The sequence below is a fragment of the Leptidea sinapis genome, chromosome 38 (assembly GCF_905404315.1).
Source record: "Leptidea sinapis chromosome 38, ilLepSina1.1, whole genome shotgun sequence".
Taxonomy (NCBI): domain Eukaryota; kingdom Metazoa; phylum Arthropoda; class Insecta; order Lepidoptera; family Pieridae; genus Leptidea; species Leptidea sinapis.
The window spans coordinates 6,762,198-6,785,605 of NC_066302.1; the positions used below are offsets into that span (position 1 = coordinate 6,762,198).

At 35.7% G+C, this 23,408-nt stretch overlaps 1 protein-coding gene across 4 annotated transcripts in view; it reads left to right on the top strand.

Moving 5' to 3' along the window:
- LOC126975837 (dual oxidase maturation factor 2) overlaps positions 1 to 23,126 on the top strand; it is a 97,187-nt gene extending 74,061 nt beyond the window's left edge. For all 4 annotated transcript variants that reach the window (XM_050823875.1, XM_050823876.1, XM_050823877.1 and 1 more), the window contains 9 exons: positions 10,793 to 10,969; positions 12,624 to 12,681; positions 13,432 to 13,569; positions 14,205 to 14,430; positions 15,810 to 16,021; positions 16,759 to 16,939; positions 18,661 to 18,819; positions 19,888 to 20,004; positions 21,333 to 23,126. In XM_050823875.1, the coding sequence (XP_050679832.1) occupies positions 10,805 to 10,969; positions 12,624 to 12,681; positions 13,432 to 13,569; positions 14,205 to 14,430; positions 15,810 to 16,021; positions 16,759 to 16,939; positions 18,661 to 18,819; positions 19,888 to 20,004; positions 21,333 to 21,381 (1,305 nt within the window). In that variant the 5' untranslated portion in view covers positions 10,793 to 10,804 and the 3' untranslated portion in view covers positions 21,382 to 23,126. The remainder of the gene's footprint in view (positions 1 to 10,792; positions 10,970 to 12,623; positions 12,682 to 13,431; positions 13,570 to 14,204; positions 14,431 to 15,809; positions 16,022 to 16,758; positions 16,940 to 18,660; positions 18,820 to 19,887; positions 20,005 to 21,332) is intronic.
- Positions 23,127 to 23,408: the final 282 nt, after the last annotated feature.

Genomic DNA, 23,408 nt, shown 5'->3' on the forward strand with positions numbered 1-23,408 from the left:
GTAAGATGTATACAGGTCTATTTTTGTATTGTATATCTATGCCTTGATGCCTTTAAATTTTTATACGACTTTAGGTTTCGTAAGTTTGAAAATATAAATATAAGTAGGTGTAGTGATTTTAAGACAGTACATGGATTAACTTTAAAATAAAATATTTTATTTGATGAGAAATTATTTTTCAAGTGACATCAAAAGTGGATGGATATTCTCAACTATTTTTTATATATTTTGCTTAACTCATAGGTATATCTATATTATTATTGTGTAGATTTTGTAGTTATGCGAAAACCGTTGGTATTTAAATTGAAGTTCTAATATTTTTATTCAAAACAGGATAAAAAATCACTTATTGAAAGTCAAAAACTACCACCCATTCGAAAAATGCCTCAGATCTGAGACGAACGATTATGAAGTACATATTCTCTGTCTACTTGGAGACACGAGTGATGTATGTTTGTACGTATGTAGGTATGTGCATTTGTTTTTAAACACTTCACCCTTATTGTCCTAAAGTAATAATTGTGTAAAAAAATGTGTCTAACGGCCGTTCCCAATATTCAGTCTATCTCTTACTTGAGATAAAAATCGTAACCATCGTTGACTTTTCTGTCCTAATAAACTTATCGACAGTAACTCACCTTATCCGTACACGCTGTCTGTCAATGAGACGACGCATAGCTTACCAGCGATAGAAGATTGTATAGAAATTGCAATTCACGCGTCCCAATATAAGGCGATAAGAATGACTTACTGGGTATATTGGGACAGCTTGGGATTATGGACACCTAATTACTGACAGTAGAAGGTAGTAATTCATCTCTATCTTAAGGTAGTATATTGGGAACGGCCGTAAATTACTTGAACCAGAACGAGAACTGCTCGAAAATAACGTTTGATTTAAAAAAGTTAAGTTAATTGAAGCGAGAAAAAACAATGTCAAATATAAAATAACTTCCGTTTATATCTGACGAGAAATATGTGTCAAGATCTTGTACTCACTCCAACAAAGGTCGACAATACATTATATCTCGTAATTTACACTTTTAAATGAGTTTTGAATGCGCACGGTATTGAAAACACGATTGTGGACCATGTGAACGTAACAATTATGTACGTCGCCACAACTCATTCTATGAAACATAGACAATCTGAGTAAATAGAGGTTGTGAATATTTAGAAGAATAAGAAAAACTGACGATAGACGTCGTTGAGCTGTTGGTTCTTGATAAGCCCGTTACAAGCTCAGGGGGCCTCCTAAAATTGATATTCGATACATCGTGGCATTAGTCGTGTCGAATCCTACTCTTAGTTACATCGATGTCGAAACGATGATTAAACGAACGAAACATTTTTCGATATGATCGGTCCTAACCCTACTCTCAGTTGAAAATGTCAGAGACGAATATTCGAATTTGACAAATAATCAAACGTCACTTTTAAGATAATATCAATGACACCTTCTAGGCTGTCGTTGCTATTATCGTTTCAAGTTGTATAGATATATTTGCCATACAATATACATACTTACTAAATATTATTAAAATAATCATATGTGATTTACTATTCAACAGGATTTTTTTACTACCAAATAATGCAAATGGCCGCCTGAGAAATAGGAAGTTGACAGGAAGGGATGAGTTACTTTTTTTACATTTTATTATCCGCAAGTTTTGTATTATTTATTCAATTTTAAATGGTCATATTATCTTCATTACATACTTTTTTAATATTTATATTTTGTGTAAATGATACCAAATTGGTGGTGCAGAGTCTGGTATGGTTCTTAGCGCCTAAACTATGTTTTGACTTAAGACACTTAACAGCGACATAGCACAGATAATATTTAGTTTTTCAAGGTTTGCGCATAATTCATTCACTCTAACATCGTAAAAAAATCAAATTAGTCTATGGTTACGTTGTTGTTAAGATAAACGATATGGAATACGAACATTTGTTAGAGTGTGCGATATATTCGGAGTATTATCGTATCGTTTCGAATATATCGTTGTCGTTTTTGCGAGTAGACCTCCAGGATTCTTAATAAGTACAAAATTCTGAGTGACACTGTAATTGCGCTCCTGACTTTGAGATTTAAGATGTTAAGTCTCATTGGCGCCCTTCGACCTTCAAATAGTGTTTGCGCAGTACGACTCGACGGCACAACAAGGTAACACAAGTAAAGTAACAATATCATTCGAGCTTGTTTTAAGTATTATCTTTGATAAACTGTATATGAGGGTAATGAAAGAAGTAGGTATCTAATATAAATGTAACACAAACATCAAGTATAATAGTTATAAATACACGGCTTTTAATTCTTTCGTCCTCCTTAAATTCGGCGGTACTAACAGCGCTGAAGGGTACCACCTACAACTCAGCACTAATACACGGGTGTCACCAAACCCTGGAACAAGTTGCCTCTTATAACCGGGTAACTCTGCAATGGATCAAGGGAAATAGCGGTTCGTTGGGAAATGATGCAGCGGATGAGCTTGCAAGGCGGGCATCGGCAAATCTAGTGACTGGTCCATTGCCACTTCTGCCACTGCCCTTCAGTCAAATGCGTTCATGGATATGCTCTCTCACCAACGACCTACACAACACCCGATAGATGAATGTCTCAAGCTGTAGACAGTTGAAGGAGGCGATACCTGCTGTGTCGCCCAAACTGACACGTATACTTATCAGCCTCAACAGACATGACATCCGTACAATGGTGGGCTGGTTGAAATAACTGGCCATTACTGCACGCAAAATGGACCCATGCTAGTGGTCTAATTGCGGAAACAGGAGCCCCTATACCATACCATACCATACCATACCTCGTTAAATTCGCATCGCAATCATTAGTCATCAGTATAAAAGTACCATTTATCCATTTCTGTACCCCAGATAATGACTGTAGAATATTTTAATGAGGATTTACTTATGTACACATTTCTACAAGTTTGAGCCACAGTTAATTATTTATTTAATTCGGTTAAGTATGCTGACTTTTTAATGAATATAATGGACGAGGCGATCATTACAATTAGTGCCGCTCAGGATTCTTGAAAAACACTAAAAATTCTGAGCGGCACTACAATTGCGCTCGTTACCTTGACACAAGATGTTAAGTCTCATTTGCCCAGTAATTTCACTAGTTACGGTGCCGTTCGGACCGAAACACAGTAATGTTTACACATTACTGCTTCACGGCAGAAATAGGCACCGTTGTGGTAACCATCCACGTGAAAAGGTGCCTCCCACTGGTAAGCCTCGTCTTTATTAAGTTTTTACTTCCTTATTGTGGTTTAAGAACACAATGTTTTTATTTTAACTTTGACTTTATGTTGATTGACGAGCCTTGTAGAATGGAATTTCAGGTTTTATTTCGAGTTTGTGTATTATTTTTGATAAACTCGGTTGCTGTATCATTAATGCTTTAGTTACCTAAGGAATTGGAAACCTACCATCAAGTAAGACCTAGGAATCAATCATATGTAAAGGGAATAAGATGAGATAAATGTATACTTAAGTCTAGTCCATATATAACGAACGACTGTGAATGGACGCTAGAAATAAACAGAAAGTGTGTGTGTGCGTGGTTCATCGAAGGCGAGTGAAAGATAAGGGAGACTTGTTGCTGGGTTTTGTTGGCAGTTGCTCTCTGTATATGGACAAGACCTTATGCGAGGCTAACTTGGAGATTATACTTTTTTTTAAGACGAGCTTCTAGGTCACTACACAACAAGTACAATTGAAGAGCGCTTTTATGGTTTGATATTTATATATCTGAAATTCATTCGTTGATTGATTTGATATGGGTTAATAGCAACTGCGGGTTTGGTGCGCAGGATCATCGATTTGTTAAAACATATTAGTTAATGAGGCTGTAGGTACACACTCTCTCTCTCTCTTGTCTCTCTCTCTGTTTGCTTGTACACGTTTATCTCTGGAACTACTGGACAGACTTCCGTGAAACTTTCACGAATGCCTTCAGCGAAGCCTGGAGCAACATTTAGGCTATTATTGATCAAACTCGACGCACGACAAAAATATTATAGTTTTGTTTACATAGTTTACATTAAAAATAAGCATTCCTGCAAATGTACTCTTCTTTGAGCATAGTTTGCTATATATAAAACTAGCAGTCGCAGCTTCGCTGAGCGAATTTTAAAAGGAAATAAATTAAATATTATTATTCGTATTATAAATACATTAAAAAAAATAAACCATCTTGAATAAATTTCGCATCGAATGGTGGTAGTTTCATGTCGATACGATCAATGGTTTAGGCGTGATTGAGCCTCAAACAAAGACTATATCTAATAGTTCTTGATTGATCTCAATCTAAAGTTAACAACAATATCTTCAATTACGAAATATAATTATCTATCTATCTATCGCACAAGTCCATCAACTCAACAAAGCGTGATGCCAGTTCCACAACAATTACTTCCACCCAGACCAAGGATGTTCAGATGTGGCTGTACATCTTTAGCGTTCCTTACGCCAAGGGCAATGATCTTTTTAGCCATTTTAAACAATTCTTATGTTTTTAAAGTGATAACCCTCACTTCTAGGAATATTAATACACAAATAAAATTTGAAAAAGAAAATTTTATGAACGATGCGGGACTCAAGCCCACGACCTCTGGCGTTCCGTGCCGGTTTTCAAATTTTATTTGTGTATTAATAATCCTAGAAGTGAGGGTTATCACTTTAAAATCATAATAAATTGTTTAGATTTATAAGAGCGACATCTCAATTCAATTTCCTAATATACAAAAATTGGGGTTGAGCAGGTTATCACCTGTAAAGTAGATCTTGTAGACGAAGCCACAACCTGAGAGTTGAACAAAGCATACAAGATTTTATGACGATACGTCACTCGAACGGTTAGCTCAGTTGGTTAGAGCACTGGCACGGAACGAGAGAGTTGGTAGGTTCGAGTCCCGCATCGATCATAAAATTTTATTTTTCAAATTTTATTTGTGTTTTAGCCATTTTACCATTTACCATCACAACGGGAAAGGTTGAGTTTTTAGTAAGAAAAACTGGCAAGAATCTCATTGTCACTCTTTTAAATCAACATTAACAGCTTTATCGTTTTACAAATCATTTCAATTACAATCTTTGTGAAGTGACTAAAGTTGTAAATACGTTAAAAATAAATGTACATTTATCAAAATTCATAAACAATATGACATAGAGGTGAATACGTAAGTATCCATACCTACTCTGTAACATTAGTATTTTCAAGTCTAACTAAAAGTACTCTGTGATTATTACCTATAATTTTATATATATTTTTTTTCTTTTTATATCTGTTTGCCAGTCGGCAGAGGCCCCTTTTACCACTTCCATTCCAGTCTTTCGTTTGTATCTCTATTCCACATTACCACTTTTCTCTGTTGTCATCTTTTTTGTGGTCTGCCTCTTTTCCGTTTACCTTCATTTAATTGTTACTATCTGGTAACAATTTTGCTGAATTCGTTCCATTTTTCTTGTTGTTTTATCATATTGTGCCTTGCCCATCTCCATTTCAGTTTTCTGATTTTTAATGTTATCTCCAGAACTTTTTGTTTTGCTTCTGATGACAGCATGCTATAAATCTATATACACTGGCCTGCAAAAGTAAGTATCACACTTTTCAAATTAATTTTTTTGTGTCTCCAATCTCTTCGTACCTTCGCTTTACCTTCTGGACCGTTCGTACCGTCACACCCACCATTCTTGCAGTACGACGCATACTGGTGCCTAGTTGCAGAAAAGCCATGATCCTAGCACATTCTTCAACTGAAAGAGGCATGATAAATAAATGTTATGTGCTTTTAGCATAAATTTTTAAAACAAGACCCATCGATCTTGAAAAAAATTTAAAACAAAGAAAAATGTGAATGGTAAAATTGTAATTCGGAAACGTCCACTTTGAAAAAGGAATGGTTTTGTTTTTTTCAGCCAATTCTTAAAAGAATGTTACCGACTATAAAGTTTTTATGTACAAAATTAAATTTTCTTTGGAGTCCTTTTTATTTCGAAAGTATATCTTGTGAACTTAAAACGTTATCCCAATTTTAAAAGTGTGATACTTACTTTTGAAGGCCAGTGTATATAAAAATGAATTGCTGTTCGTTAGTCTCGCTAAAACTCGAGAATGGCTGGACCGATTTGGATAATTTAGGTCTAGATTTATTTGTGGAAGTCCAGAGAAGGTTTAATGAATAAATAGGAAAATGCTGCTAAATTAAATTAAAACAACAAATTTTGATGTATGGACACATACATAAATTCTATGAGAGAATTTATTGACGCACGGTTTGACAGTTCTGCTGTAAAACAATTTCATTACAACAACAGGGAGCATATTTTACGAAATAATTCTTGATGTTATGATAAATAATAATAATAACTGACAATTTCATAAAAAACATTATTTTATTTATTATATGCAAAACAACGTCTGTCGGGTCAACTAGTATAATATAAACTTGTATTTTTTTTTTCAATTATTGTGCTAATATAAATATGGTATTTTGTGAAAAAAAGTTTCCCTTGCATCGTGGTTTCAAAAAACTACTCAGCTGCTTTTTACTATCTACAAATATCAAATTTTACAAATGAAACAATCGTAAATGCCATGCAAACAAAACAAAAGGACAAGTTTAGCATTATTTTGCAACCACATTCCAAGCGTGTTAAGATCATTATTAAATGGAGCTCACGTAGCAAACTTTAAATGATTTTATAGTATATGTAATACGGATTCATTAAAGAGATTTTCATATACGGCTATTCACATTGCCGTGCAAGTGCTTTATGGTTATGATAGAGGCATTTTTGAAACCACAGAATTGACATGCCGGGAACAAATCACAACATCAACATCTTCGCATTGTGTGCAATAACTAAATTTCTAACTAGTACGAGTATATTATTCGGCATCTACTAGTAGGTATCTACAGTGCCAACCCTGCTAGGGGGCATGCTTCTACAACTACAACACTAGCTGAGTGGATGAGATCTCAATTTCAGCTGACTCATGAAATCATATCCACCATGATCTTTCAAAACTAAATTACTGTAATTAAAACAAGCTGGTGGCTGCAAAAAGCGTCGTAAATTGAACTAGAACGCCGTATCTGTGTCAAGAACAAAGCATAAAGAACAAAGTAATTAAATATTGTATCGACATTTACTGCAGTGTTTTTAAATAATTGACAAAGTGCGCGTGAGTGGCCTTACGCCTAGTTGTTACTGGCAAAGCTAAAAACATAACATTACGTGCACAAATATATCTCCTAAGGAATCTATTTTGTGTTATTTTAAATAACATAGTTTCTGAAGACGAAGGTTTTTAACCAGTGGTTGTTGCCAGTGATGATAAACGGAACGGAGACGTAGACAACATAGCCCAGATGACTGCAAATCTGGATGGATGGAGGGACGATCTGGTCAAGATCACCAGAATACGTTGGATGAGGGCAGCGCATGACTGACCTTCGTGGAGACCTTTGGAGGAGGCATTTGTCCAGCAGTGGACGTCTTCCGGCTGAAGTGATGAATCTGTATAACGAATGAGAATGTATGATATGTTGCCGGATTCTTTTGTTAATACTAATTTTAGCTTTTGTCTTCACCTTCTAGCGTAGTACACTTGGAATATCTTTTTTGTTAACTTAAAATTCCTTTCTTATAAAACTGTTCACCCTACACACCTAAAATTTTCTGTACTACGGCTTGATCTTTTTGAATCTCTGTCCTTTCAAATAATCCTTCAACTTTTGGAAAAAGATCGATTTCTATCTACCCGAACTAACCCCCAGTGAAGTCACTGGGGGCTAGTTCTGCTCAGAGCTATTTCTGCAACAGTCACTCATTAACCAGAGCGTTGCAAGCGTAAACAATGTAATGCACGTATAACTAAGGCGACAGTCATTCCGGAAGCAATTAGCACTAATAATATATATATTCCTATACCTCATTATCCTACAATAAGCAACTAGACTCAGAATCAGCTCAAAAATTGTCTGAAGCAAAACTCTGCCTACGAGTCTTTAGGCAAAGTTCAGTTGTGCTTAGACTGCGCTTTGAATACGTGTTGTATTGTACACGCAATGACAGTGTTCAGTGAAAACTGTCCAAATAACAGCATAATATCCAAACTTAAAAAGGCCCTAAGTTGATGCGTATATTGCAACAATTTTAAGAGCGGTTAAGAGTTTTACCAGTGGGAGGCTCCTTTGCACAGGATGCCAGCTAGATTATGGGTACCACAACGGAAAAATAGTTTTTCTGCCTTGAAGCAGTAATATGTAAGCGTTACTGTGTTTAAGTCTGAAGTTCGCCGTAGCTTGTGAAATTACTGGGCAAATGAGACTTGAGAACTTATGTCTTAAGGTGACGAGCGCAGTTGTAGTGCCGTTCAGAATTTTTGGGTTTTTCAATAATCTTGAGCGGCACTGCATTGTAATGGGGAGGTCGTATCAATTGCCATCAGCTGAACGTCCTGCTCTTCTCGTCCCTTATTTTCATAAAAAAAGGTGACTGTTTTGCAGTATAAAATCGTTCATATATTTGTCCTAAGCTAACAACTTTACATTACTCAACTGAATAGTTTATAATCTAATCATGTTTAGCCGTGAGAATGCGAATTAACTAGCGACAAATCTAAGACGCGCGCTCATTTTATACTTTACTCAAGGACATAACACGGACGTACAAGTACCTAATAGCAATATTTTCTCAGATACGTAGATTAAAACGCTTAAATATCTTAATATATTTTCGAATGATTTTTTTTGACATGATTTTTGTATATTTATTGAAGTTATACTTCTTTTGGCCCGTCAGGGGATAATTGGACGTACCTAGTTCCTGAAAAACGTTTCAAGCCACAAACATCACATTTTAAGGAATTCGTGTTTAAAGTTTAATAGATATTAGTGCATTCCATACATGTGGGTTGGGCTACTAAGTCATGATGTCATTTAAAGAGTGACAGTAGGGCTGCCATTTTTTGTCAGTCCGTTAATATGGATCACGTGACCATTTTTGTGTTATTAACAAAATTTTGACATGATTGTGGTTTTGAACGTTTTTGTGAAATTATCCAATTATCAAAAAAATATCCAATTATCAGAGTGAATTAGTAGGATGTACACGAACACTAACAATCCAAAATTCTTTCAAGCCCTATATATATGGTCTGACTGGTCAAATCTGTAATTAATCGTATAACATTTTTTTCGACTTTTTGAATTACACGTAAATTTGTTAATCAAAGCCGAAATATATCGGATTGACTAACGACCGTTCCTAATATACTATCTACAGATACAGATAAATTACTACCTTCTGCTGTCAGTAATTAGCAGTCAATAATCTGAAGCTGTCCCAATATACGCGATAAGTCATTATTCTTATATTGAGACGCGTGAATTGTAATTTCCATACAAACTTCTATCGCTGGTAAGCTATACGTCGTCCCATTGACGGACAGCGTGTACGGATAGGGTGAGTTACCGTCGATAAGTTTATTGGGACAGAAAAGTCAAAGATAGTTACGATTTTTATTTCAAGTAAGAGACAGACTGAATATTGGGAACGGCCGTAAGAGCTCGGTTTTGTCTATAGTCTATCCGTACCTAGAAGCACAGGCGGTTCAAACATATAAAATACTAATTGTTACAATAACCAGTATAACCATATTAGTTGGTGTTCCAATGCTGCCACATACATATATGTGTATACATGTATACACAATAATTATAATATCTCTCATCATCAAGGCAGCGTTCGTAACAAACGTTTTCGTTCGACTGTTTTTTCTGTGACTTTGAAATCCGCCATGATAAAGTCGTATACTTTTCAGGTTAATATTTATAGCCTACAACAGTAACAAATTGTGTAGCTTTTATGAATATTTAAATCTTTTTTAATCGGTTCAGTAGAGCCAGAGATTTCTCCCTACAACCTACAATTTATAATATTAAGTATAGAAAATAAATTTTAACATATACTTATCATAACTAGCTGGAGACCAAAATTTCAAAAATGCATAATATAACATACATACGAAAATTGTAGAACTTACAATAATTGTTTTGTTTTTCCATGTTCTTGTAATGAATAATGACACATCAGAACTGTGCGTGATAATATTATCTCATAGAATTTTTCATACAATAATAAAATTTGATCACAAATTGAAATAAAATCTATCCCATCCCATATCATATATCATATCCTAAGTTAAATCCAACAAACAGTTTCCAAAATTTGATTAATATCGGATCAGTAGTTTAGGAGTTTATAGATGGGGAAACAACGTGAGATGAAATTTTTATCTATACTATATTATAATATTATAAAGCTGCAGTGTTTGTTTGTTTGTTTGAACGCGCTAATCTCTGGTACTACTGGTCCGATTTGAATGATTCATTCAGTGTTGGGTAGTCCATTTATCGAGGAAGGCTATAGGCTATATTTTTTTTTTTCAAAATTAGAGATCCGTAATAAAATTGCTATTTTGTAACACAAGGTGTAAAATCGAAAACCTATTTTTGCGTGCGCTGCAAAAACTATTGGCAATAGAACAAAATTATGTACAGGCTATAATATAGGCAATACTTTATTACTTATAAAACTATCGCGTGAATTATACTTTATATGGCAAAACAACGTTCGCCGTGTCAGCTAGTAATATATAAAGTTAATCTAGCCGGCTTCCTATGGAAAGGAGCCTCGCACTGGTGAATTGATTGACTGGTGCTATTATACTCTAGTTAATGTTATCTGTGGTTTCCAGGCTGGGTGAGCGATGAAGGGGTGGTTCGACGCTTTCCGCGAGGAAGGCGGGCCGACCCTGTACGCTTACCACAACCGCACAGCAGTAGCTGCCGACCTCCCGGCCCTGGCGCTCGTGGTGGCAGCCCTCACCATCTACCTGGCATTCCTGGCGGTGTTCCCCGGCGTCAGGAAGGAGGTGAGTTACGGTAATAATCTGTATGATATTCTTAACTTATCACAATAGTACTTTTTTTATGAAAAAAAGGGACGAAACGACGTTCAGCTGATGGTAATTGATACGCCCTGTCCATTACAATGCAGTGCCGCTTAAGGCATAAGATGTTAAGTCTCATTTGCCCAGTAATTTCACTAGCTAGCTGGCGCCCTTCAGACCGAAACACAGTACCTAATGCTTACACATTACTGCTTCACGGCAGAAATAGGCGCCGTTGTGGTACCCATAATCTAGCCGGCATCCTGTGCAAAGCAGCTTCCCACTGCTAAGTACTTCTGATTTAGACGCGTTAAGCCTTAATTAAAAAATACGGTTTGCACTCCGGGAGTGCCGGCAGAAGTGAAAACTTGAACATTAAAGTTGTGCAATTATTCTTGAATGGTTAAGGAATAATTTCAAACGAATTGCTTTATTTATCAGTATAAAAGTACTAGAATTTATTTGGTTAAATACAATATTCATTTATTGCGCTATCGTACACATAAATGACAATTTATATTACATAAAAAATTTAACGCACATAGATAATTACGGGTTATATGTGATATTATGTAAAATTAGGTAATTATTACCTAGTACGTGATTTGTATGTAAATAGCAACATAAACTTATGTACAGGTGTGTTAGAGCATTATGTTACAAACTTAACTACTTAATATTTTTCTCAAATTAGACTCCTTGAGAATTCCTTTTGACATCAATTTAATCACAACTATCGCCTCGGAATCAAATGGCGCGGTGACAGAGAAGAAACGGCGCAAGAAAGTCTCTGCTACTCTGCTGCTCTCTTAAATAATACATTTTATCCAATAATAAACCTGGCTGTCTGATCATTCAGATATTCCGCAAATTAATTTTTTTCTATAACGCCTGAAGTACTTTATTATAAAAGTGTATGCGTATACCAGATTTAGTACCTAATGAGCAATTCTTTATTGCTAGAGTAGTACACGGACGAGTAAAAAAAGAAGGACTCCGCGCCGTGATCTTAGTAAGTGAAGCACCGTTATGCTAGTGTGTGTGCGGTTACGGGGGATACAAGTTATCCAATTTTTTCTCCCTTAAATAATCATATATGGCCACAAATACTTATATAGTATCGTTTTTACACTTTATCACAACGCACGACGGCATTTTTTAATTATTTTACTGAGACGCAAACTGATCTGTCACAGACGATGTCAATTCTCATAATGGCCGCCTATCGGCCTGTAGTAGTGTAAGTGTGTGCGTGGGGCTATGTATTTACACGTTAATCGGCTTGTTTTGGTGCTACACTGTTATGCTGTTATGTAAGGTGACACGGAGTCATTATTTTTTACTAGTCCGTGGAGTAATCACGATGACACTAACTATTAAGACACTAGATCTTAATGTGAAAGCTTCGCTGCGAGGTTTATCTATGGCAACGCTGAACACCCAGATAATAGTAAAAAAGGGATATTAACGTGATGAGAAAGAGTTATTCACAGAATACCAGCTACTGGAACATAGACACTTCGAACAACCTTGCACTTGATCAAATATACATTAATATTAGCATAAATTTCCTTCGAGAGGTCCTCTCAAAGCTTTAGTTTGACCATGTTTTTTTACTATTGCGTTTTCATTTCAGAGATTTTCAACATTCACTATAGTCTCACTCAGCCTGTTCGTTGGAACTGTTATCCTAGGTAAGTACATAACTTAACACATTAACGTTAATTTTGTTAAGTTACACTCATTGTCTCAAGCAGAACGAGGTTAATGAGCTCATTATATTGAAGCGATGTTCTTGTACAGGTGGACATAATTTATGCTTTGATTAAAGAGATAAGTGGCCTACGAAGATAACAATAGACTGGCTATGTTAGTTAACTTAAAGTTAAACTACTTTACGCGCGCTTGACTTGGGGAGTAAGCTGATGAATGAGTGACGAGAGCGTTAAGAAAAGTGTGATCGGGCGAGGCGAACGGAAGATGAGAGGGTGATATAAGTTAGTGAAGATAGAAAGAAAGAGAGTTAAGTTTCGTATAACTGTAGGGGCAAGAGAGAGAGGTGTGAGCAAACATTTTCTCTCTCTCTTTGTCTCATAGCCAGTTACGTTTCGTATATCCAAGACATTTTTCCAAGAAACTTTTTTTTCATTATGACAACACTCGTTTTGTTTTAGTTTAATTTAAATCATAAAAATGGCGTAATAGTCCTTATATTGACGTCAATTCACTAAAATGTATTTTACAAGTACCGTTTATTTCCGAAGCGGAGGACTACCAAACAAATAGCGTAGGAGAGAAACTTACCCAAACTAATTTTTTGCAGTTTGTTATTGTAACTTTGATTTGGAATAGGTAGTTTTTGACTTCCAATAAGTGATATCATATGCTATTTTGAATAAATATATTTAAATTTGAATTATTATTGAGCGTTGTAATATTTTCAGTGTCCAAGCACGGTTCCTCATGGCACGTGGCAGGGACTCGCATCGCTCGCGCGGCCTACAAAGCATTCTCAGCAGAACGACTCGACTGCTGGCTCGCAATACATGTCGGACTTGGACACGTCAATGTCACCCTCACAGGTTAAAAATGTATTTCAATTAACACATGAAAACCCGGATCTTAAGGGACTGCGTGCCATCCAACTCATCCAGAAACTTCCACAACCTTGGAAGGAGGGCCTTCCGAAAGACCGGTAACATATTTGCGGTGCAAAGATGTGGGGCCCAGGAAGCCGCTACACCTGGACAATGCAAAAGTAGAATCGCAGCTTCATATTCTGCCTCAGGCTCTGCACGGCTGTCAGTTGAAGACTTGGCTTAAACGCGTGGTAGCTTTCGCTGGGATGGGATGATGATGGGATGATTCACGTTCAACTAATGGTAAGGGATACGCCCTGCTTATTGCAATGCTGTGTCTCTCATTATTAGTGAAACACGCGATTACAATTTGAGACATTATGATATTCAGTTTCAACCCAGTCATTTCACTAATCTTGGCGCCATTTAAACTAAAACACGAAAACTTGCAAAATACTTGATGGCAGAAAAAAATGGATGGACCAGGCTTGTATGGCAGGACGTGGTAAATAGAGATACACCATATCATTGGGAGATGGGAGCAGTTATATTGATTCTTATACTCTTATTAGTTTAGCGCACTATATTCGAGGAAATATAGTACTAATTAATATGCACAATATTTTGATTATTTTCAGCACTATCCTGGGGAAACATATCAAGAGGTGACCCTGGTGTGGACTACAACGAACAGTTTCGATGGGAGGAAGCAGGAGCTATCCAGGAGTTCTATCACGAGGGTCTGCTGCGAGGTCTTCCGTATCCGTTGCTGTCGGTGGCCGAGCACTTCGCTGTGGAGCACGATGGGTTCGAGTGGGGTGCTAAGTATAGAGCTGCAGGGTATACCACCACGACTCTACTCTGGTATGAATCATATCTTTTTTTGCAATGTCTCTGTTTATGATGACTAGTCAGTTAAATATTATACACAAATTATCTTGCCCCAAACTAGGCATAGCCTGTAGTATGGGTACAAGACAACGATATATTTAATACAATATACTTACTTAAACATACATAAATACTTATAAACATCCATGACTCGGAAACAAACATTCATATTCATCATATAAATGTTTGCACCTACCGGGATTCGAACCCGAGATCTCCATCTCAGTACACCGGGCTATAGGGGTCGTCAGTTAATGTGGTATTGTCATTTTTCAATTATTGCTAACATATTTGTCGATATATCCTTTATAAGCTTTACTTGGTGAAAGGTTTCCTTGATCACCCCTTCTCACTATATTAATAATTGGCGTTGACAAAGAAAAAGACCCACTTACATGAAAACACCATATAATGTCAGTATGTATTAGTATGAATTAGTCGCCGCTTAATATAACATTAGTAATTTATTTAATGAAATTATTTATTTTAGTAGGCTATAAAACAATTATTTGTTGAATAGAGAACGATGGAAAAAGGTGGAAAAGGATTTTACCCGAAAGGGATTTAAATGAATTCAATAAGAATTATATTGTGTACTTAGTTATAAGCAGAGATTTTAAACCTATTTTAAACTAACACACTACTGAAATTTAAACACTATTTGGGAATAAATAGAGCAACTGTAAAACAATTTATAACTTCGAGTACTAGGTAGATTTAACAGCTAAGATTGTAAAGTCATTCCGCGATTTACAAACACTTCATATTTTAAATGCGGTTCTTAATTTTGGTTTTAAATTCAACTTTGAATATGTTTTGGACCAATATGAGTAAAATATCTTTTTATGAAACCAATATTTCAAACAAATAATGAAACATCAGATTCAGATCAGAAAATGGTAATTTGTAGTACTTAAATATAATTTCGTCGGACCATACTTCACTTAGTTTTGAACATTTTAGAAAATGCGCAGACAGACGATGAAACACGAAATTTATGTGTGTTTTTGGTATAAAACAAAATAATAAGATGAATTTGACACAGAAAAATTACAATGTACTGGGCCTCTGCAACGTCATTTAACATATTTTTTTATAATTATAATATGTGTTTTAAATTTATGTGTATATTTTTTATTAGTTAACAAGTTTACATGTATTTATCTAAGTCGTGATACTAAGATAAAATTATGTATTGTATTAAATAACTCTACATTTATTTTAGTTAAATATCACGCCATCATAAGAATTTCCATTTAATTGACCTATAATATCTTAATCAGGGTTAACTTAATGTTGTTTGGGAATCAATAAATAAATAAATATGATTGACCATTCAGATGTCATTTCAGGACCGCATTCGCGTTATGGCTCGTCATGAATCTGTTGCTGGTAGTTGTACCTCGGTACGGGGCCTACGCGATGACTACTCTGGGAGTCACGCTGTGTACGGCTGCGGGAGGCTACTGGGCATCTCTACCATATGACCCACTAGTGGTCAGGTTGGATGGAGCCATGCTGTTCTTTTCACTAGGATGGTGCTTCTGGCTTGTCCTGATAGCAGGTATTTTACCCTTCGTATGATAATTCCTTAGAAAACCTGAATAATTTTTTTTATGGAAAAGGAGGACAAACGAGCGTATGGGTCACCTGGTGTTAAGTGATCACCGCCACCCACATTCTCTTGCAACACCAGAGGAATCATAGGAGCGTTTCCGGCCTTTAAGGAAGGTGTAAGTGTTTTTTTGAAGGTACCCATGTCGTATCGTCCCGGAAACACCGCACAAGTAAGTTCATTCTACAGCTTTGTAGTACGTGGAAGAAAGCTCCTTGAAAACCGCTCTGAAAAAACATGAATATGTTATAATAAATGTCACATCACTATTCGTTTTCCATAAAAAAATCTGAAGAGACGACAAATAATTAAATAATTCACTTATGGATGTTCAAATTGTTTTTCCCATAGTCAGCTTTCAGTTTTAGAAGTAGTCAGCTCATTGCCACTAACGGCCGTTCCCAATATTCAGTCTATCTTACTTGAATTAAAAATCGTAACTATCGTTGACTTTTCTTATCCAATCGGTAACTCACCTTATCCGTACACGCTGTCTGTCAATGGGACGACGTAGCTTACCAGCGATAGAAGTTTGTATGGAAATTGCAATTCACGCGTCCCAATATAAGGCGATAAGATTGGCTTATCTAGTAAGATGACTAGAAGGTAGTAATTTATCTCTATCTGTAAAAGTATATTGGGAGCGGCCGTAAGACGTTAAAATCATATCTTTTTGTATGTTTCAGGTTGCATTTGCGTAGTAGTAGGGTTATTTATAGCGATATTGGATCTCGTATGGCCGCACCGGTTCTCCACAGTATTAGAAGTAGACTACGACACTCCGTACGACAGACACGTGCTAATCGTGGACAGCAGGCAGCGGGCCAGACCTCAAACACAAGCCTCCTTACCCACTAGGATACTGAGGTTATACAAATTATTGACTATCACTTGTGTTAAAAAAAAGCCCGCTCAGTTTCTTGCGCCCATTCTTCTCAGGTCTGAGGCAGTCTCTTTTGAATGGGTGGTAGATTTTGACGTTCAATAAGTGATTATAAATCCTATTTTGAATAAAAATATTTGAATTTGAATTTGTTAGTATAAGAACTGGGAGAGCGAGTATACTTTATAATTGAGAGTAATTATTAAGAAACCTGTTAGCAATACCCTTTCTCAGCGGTTGATTTACACAAGGGGCAGTTAGGGCAAGTGCCCAGGGCGGCAAATTTTTTAGGGCGACAAAATTTTGAAAGGGATTTTTTTTTAATATTATTAAGATTGCTCAATATAATTAATTAATTCTGTTAAATATTTTTTTTTTTTGTTTAATTGATAATTCATTTTATCCATTATTTGTAAATTATAATATTGGCACGTTTAGTAAAAATTTATAATAAAAACGATGTAATCAATTTGTTTCCTTGGAGATTTTAAATAATAATCGATTTTTTTATTTTCTAGAATTAAAGAAATTTAATTAGTATTTTTTTTTTTGATAAAGTTTCTGCAATAAATTTGTTATTTTATTTTTTAAAAATAAAATATATAAACTATATGTTTAAGTAAAATTACAGTATTTGGGCGGATTTTTTTCCGGTGCCCAGAGGCGGCATTAAGTTTAAATCCGTCCCTGCCCTTCCAAAAATGTGTTTTGGACTTTCCAGCTCGAGAGATATCATGATACCTTGTACCATGATTGGCTGGAAGTAAATCTCGTTTGTTTGTTTATATGAGCTGAAGACTGGCTCTCGTCTAGCTCAGACCTAAAACCCTATGCCTATAAATTATGGTCACGTTTGGTAGACACGGCCTCATTTGCGACACGCCGACATGGAATCGCTTAAAAATATAACAGAACTAAATTAGCCATGGGATTGAATCGTAGACCCATAGGATATAGAATAATTAAATAAAATTTGAAAGCAAAATTTTATGAACGATGCGGGACTTGAACCCACGACCTCTGGCGTTCCGTTCCAGTGCTCTACCAACTGAGCTAACCGTTCGAGTGACGTATCTTCATAAAATCTTGTATGCTTTATTCAACTCTCAGTTATTTCTTCTTCGTTTTATCTACAGGATCTTCTTTACACTTGAAAACCTGAAAACCCCAATATTTGCATATTAGGAAATTGACTTGAGATGTCGGTCTTCTACTCGAACGGTTAGCTCAGCTGGTAGAGCACTGGCACGGAACGCCAGAGATCGTGATCGAGATCGCATCGTTCATAAAATTTTGTTATCAAATTTTATTTGTGTATTAATCTAAGAAGTACCCTCACTTTGAAAACATGACATTGCTTAGAATAATTAAAGTCAAGGGTAGTGAGTTGGAATAGAATTATTTTTTATTTATTGCCGAGACTTCAATAAATAAATACAAATAACTTTTATTAAGATTACATTAATAATTCAGTTCAAGAAAGTTATAAGCTATGTCAAAATTTTGCAAACAATTTAAATAACACCAATACAATGCCATAATATAACTAATAGTATGTTTTGTTTGTCAAATAGACATACATATTGCACATTGTAGTTAGGTTAGAAGAAGTGAAGTTAATTGAATAATTAGTAAACCAGCTCAATCTCTCCTCTTTCTTAAAGAAATGATCTAAAAAAGAGCAAACTGATGATTGAACTTTCAGGAGGCTATCATCCAAGACCCGTGACCCTGAGCGGCAGGTGTCCATGTCAGTGGTGAATGAGAACGGAGAGAGAGGACGTGACAACCCGGCATTCCACCATGAGGTCAGGAAGCCGAACTCCCCGTGGCGGTACCCGCTGTTCAGGCGACAAATTGATCGGTGGGGTATTAGTTTTATAATCAATATACAAATGATTTAAGTTTTCTTTAGTGTTAATTCCGCCAATATTTGTTATTAAACAATTCGACACGTGTTTCGCTTCTATACGAGGCATCCTCGCCAAAATCTGGCACGAATTGTTTAAAAACAAATATTGGCAGAATTAACACTAAAGAAAACTTAAATCATTTGAATAATTATAGATTGCCGCAAAGTAACGCCTACTTCAATAAATTTTCTTTTATAATCAATGATATTTACTAAAATCTATATTCAAAAAGTGCAGATAATAAGTTACAAAGAGTCCTTATCGGGATCAATCTTGACTGAAACTAATGTATTTTTAACCTGTCAAAAAACTTTGCAAAATCTATTCCACAAATTTCTATCCACAATAAGTCATAACTTTGGTATTTCAAACTTAGAGCATACTCCCTACTTCAAATGAAAACGTTGCGAATGTCCATGGACGGTTGCTTCACCACTGTTTTTTTTTTGTGAAAATACGGGATGAGACGAGCAGGACGTTCAGCTGATGGTAATTGATACTCCCTGCCCATTACAATGCAGTGCCACTCCGAATTCTTGAAAAGCCCAAAAATTCTGAGCGGCACTACATTGTGCTCGTCACCTTGAGACATAAGATGTTAAGTCTCATTTGCCCAGTAATTTCACTAGCTACGGCGCCCTTCAGACAAAAACACAGTAATGTTTACACAATACTGCTTCACGGCAGAAATAGGCGATGTTCCTATGTCCTGTACAAAGGAGGCTCCCACTGATATTATAGCTGCTGCACGTCAAAAGTCTCTTTAGAACAGTTTGTAAATAACGCGTCCAAGCAAAAGGCGTGAAATGAAACGAGGTTTAATGAAATATTAGATAATATGAAACCTAGTTCTTACAAAGAAATGAATAAATTATGTAAACAAGGACCGCAAGTTGTTGTGGCAATTCTTACCTCTCAGACCACTGCTAGTTTTCCAATCCTAATACTATAGGAATTCAATCTTAATTTATTTTAAGAAGAAACAACAATTTTTAACTCTATATTATTGAATATTACAGCGTGGATTCTGCATCAAGCTTAGGATCCAGTGTAGCCGGGAATACTTCCGGTATCAAAATGTCGCCTCTAGTCCGGAGTTCCATGTCGGCTTCCCGATCAAATTTGCCACCGCACCGGTAAGATTTATTATACTTTCAAAATTTATGAAGCTACTTTATTATTTTTGATTTATTATATACGGCTAGTACATTAGCGATAAACAGAATTAAATTAATTCGACAGTTTCACTTCACAAAACTTTTACGTTACTTCACAGCTTTAATAGATTACGTATTACGTGGATTTCTCGACATGCACGTGGGACACAACGCTTCGCTTGATAGTTCTTCACGTTGCACTCTGTCAACTAATTGGAAAGCTTCGTTAGAGCTTTGAGCATAAATACGGTCCCTCTGAAAATTTCCTCATCCCAAAACAAAAAAAATCTGTGAGATCCCTTTGCGTACCGCTTCAGTAGTTGTTTAGATTTTACCACCCTATTCTTTCTTAAATTATCAGTTAAGAAATTACCAGTACGTCTCTTATAGGCTACAAGCAATCTTCATCTCCCGAGAAAAAATCTTTTGCGGACAGGATTTCCTCGAATTCTTTCCCTTACTGCTTTGACCATCATATTCGTACGAATACTACGAACCAGACCACGACGGCGAGATCTTTTTCTGTCACAAACAGAGATCTCATTGTACCTATTGATAACCCGGTACACAAAACATTTTACTAATACCAAGCATATGGAGAGTTTTAAAAATTGCATTTGGCTCCATACTTTTTGTAATGCAATCACAGCGCTCTCTTTTTCTTTATCACCCCACTGCATTTAATATCGAAAAATATTGTACAATGTATTGGCGCCAAAATGAGAAAACTCAATGAACATATAAAAATGACAGATTCCAAATGCAAATATAATATTTTGTTTATTTTTAATTGTAATAGTATTTATGGCCAGACTAATATCTAAAGAATTCCTCATTCGCATGACATGCCACAATTATTAATCATGTCTCCAGTGCGGTTTTCAAGGAACTTTCTTCCACGTATAAAATCAAGCTATGGAACCAGCTTTTCCTTGTGCGGTGTTTCCGGGACCAAACGACATGGGTACCTTCAAAAAAAGCGCGTACTTACAGTTTTCTGAAAGGCCGGCAGCAATCCTGTGATCACTTATTTTTTTTTCAAAAATTCTGAGCGGCACTACAATTGCGCTCGTCACCTTGAGACATAAGATGTTAAGCCTCATTTGCCCAGTAATTTCACTAGCTACGGCGCCCTTCAGACCAAAACACAGTAATGCTTAGACATTACTGCTTCACGGCAGAAATAGGCGCCGTTGTGGTACCCATAATCTAGCCGGCTTCCTGTGCAAAGGAGCCTACCTTTACCTTAACATCAGGTGACCCTACGCTCGTTTAGCATAATTTAAATTACATCCAATTATTTACAGATACCGTCCTCAAGTGCCTGCAACTGAGCGAGTTAAGGACATGTGGTGATCAAGATCAATGCAAGTGCCAATTATTAAAACTATATAGAACTGAGTGCTGTGCAAAATATTTACGATTGGTGTGACTAACTAAGTGTATAATCATGTAAATATGTAAATTATTTTAGAATTAACTTACTAGTGTGATCCGGTATTTCCGTCCAGTGTCATAGAGATAGGTTTCAGATCAAAACTGTATATGAATATCATGTAATAATTTTGCTAAGTAGGAAATATTTTACAAGTATAGTCAGCTCAATAGTAAGATTATCAATTTTTTAAAGTAAAGAAGTTTTTATGTATGCTTTGTCAAGAATTTTGAATGCCAAGCAAAGGAGTCGATTTGTTTGATATTGTATTTGACGATAAACCTTGTATAAGCGTTGAGCGCGATCGGCGCATGCGACACATTACAGAGTAATAGAACAGTACTGTAGGTAAATTCATATCATAGAGCGCTTGAATCGACGCACGCACACATACACACGATTTGCATGGTCGCTAAGCAATGTTGGGAAGATAAAACTATTGCGTGACATGCCGTACGCCACCGAGACTGGTCGCTTTCTGAGTTTTATTAGCTGCGCCGCGCCGTCCTTGTCGTCAATCTTTTTGTATGCACGAGCCCTAACGCTTGGCCCAGATAGGCCCAGGTAGAAATTTCGAGTAGATTGTTCTATTACTTCTACTGTGCATGAGCGGCGTGTCTTCCACAACGAGAGTTTTAACATCTGCCGAGTGCCGACTTTAATAACACCACTCATGTCCGTCTGTAAAATAATATTTTTACCTTTCCTTGTATTTTGTTAACATTAAGCAGTATCTGTAATATTTAATAACCACGACACAAGTGAATAATTTGTGCCATGTAACACACATACCTACGTAGATTAAATAATTTTAGATAATTAATTAAATATTATTAAAATGTAACTGTCAGTGATATTGTTGTGTTACCTTTTATATTAATTATATAATGCAGAAAAACATGTAAGATGTTTTTACATTTTCAACAGATTTATTGAGTGTATTTAAATAATTGAGTAATAAAATACAACATTACAATTGAACGGCCTTACAAATAAACTTAGTATAAAGTTATAACTAAGCATAAACAAAGAATAAGAAAAATGTTCACAATATCCTTGACAACACTGTCAATACAATGACAATTCTGAAGTTTTCTGAATGACAAGCTGCCTTGCAAATAAACGCGGGAAACGTTATATGTCCGAACAAACCAATCATAAGCGAAATGTCTATTTGTAAACATTTTGCATTTTCTTGGTTTATGATTAGTTATCATTTTATGCCATTTTTATTTGTAAGGCCGTAAATGTATTTTATCAAATGGAAGCTGAAAGTGTTAATGCTAATCGATACGAAAATCGGAATGTATTAAGTATTATTATTTATTAAGATTAGGTACATAGATGTAAAATAAATAAATACAAAAAAAAGCTCTTAAAGTCAATTAGGTTTAGATGCAATTAAAATAAGTTATTTATTTTGTTATTTCCTTCAACATAATACACTTCTTTTTCTATAGTTTTCATTATTTTTATTTCAGATATTAATTCCATTCAATCGCAACCATTTTATTATTTATCTATAGGTACACCTGGTCGACTTTTCTTGATTTCATTTCGATTTAAATTGTAATATTTTAGTACTTATAGGTTATTTGAAATTGAAAAGTGAGAATAAAAATGAATAATATTATTAAGCGATATAAAATAAAAATATCGAATACCACTTTGTATTTTAATGCATATATAGCGATACCCATTGTGTGAATGTGTGGCGTTCCTCTAGTGTGGTTTTTAACTGTTTTGTGTTTTCAACGAACTTTCCTTCTACACTTTCACTTTCCACCTACAACCAAACTATAGGTATAGCTTCCTTACGCGTTTTTTTTTTTATGAAAATAAGGGACGAGACGAGCAGGACGTTCAGCTGATGGTAATTGAGGCGCCTTGCCCATTCCAATGCAGTGCCGCTCAGGATTCTTGAGAATCCCCAAAAATTCTGAGCGGC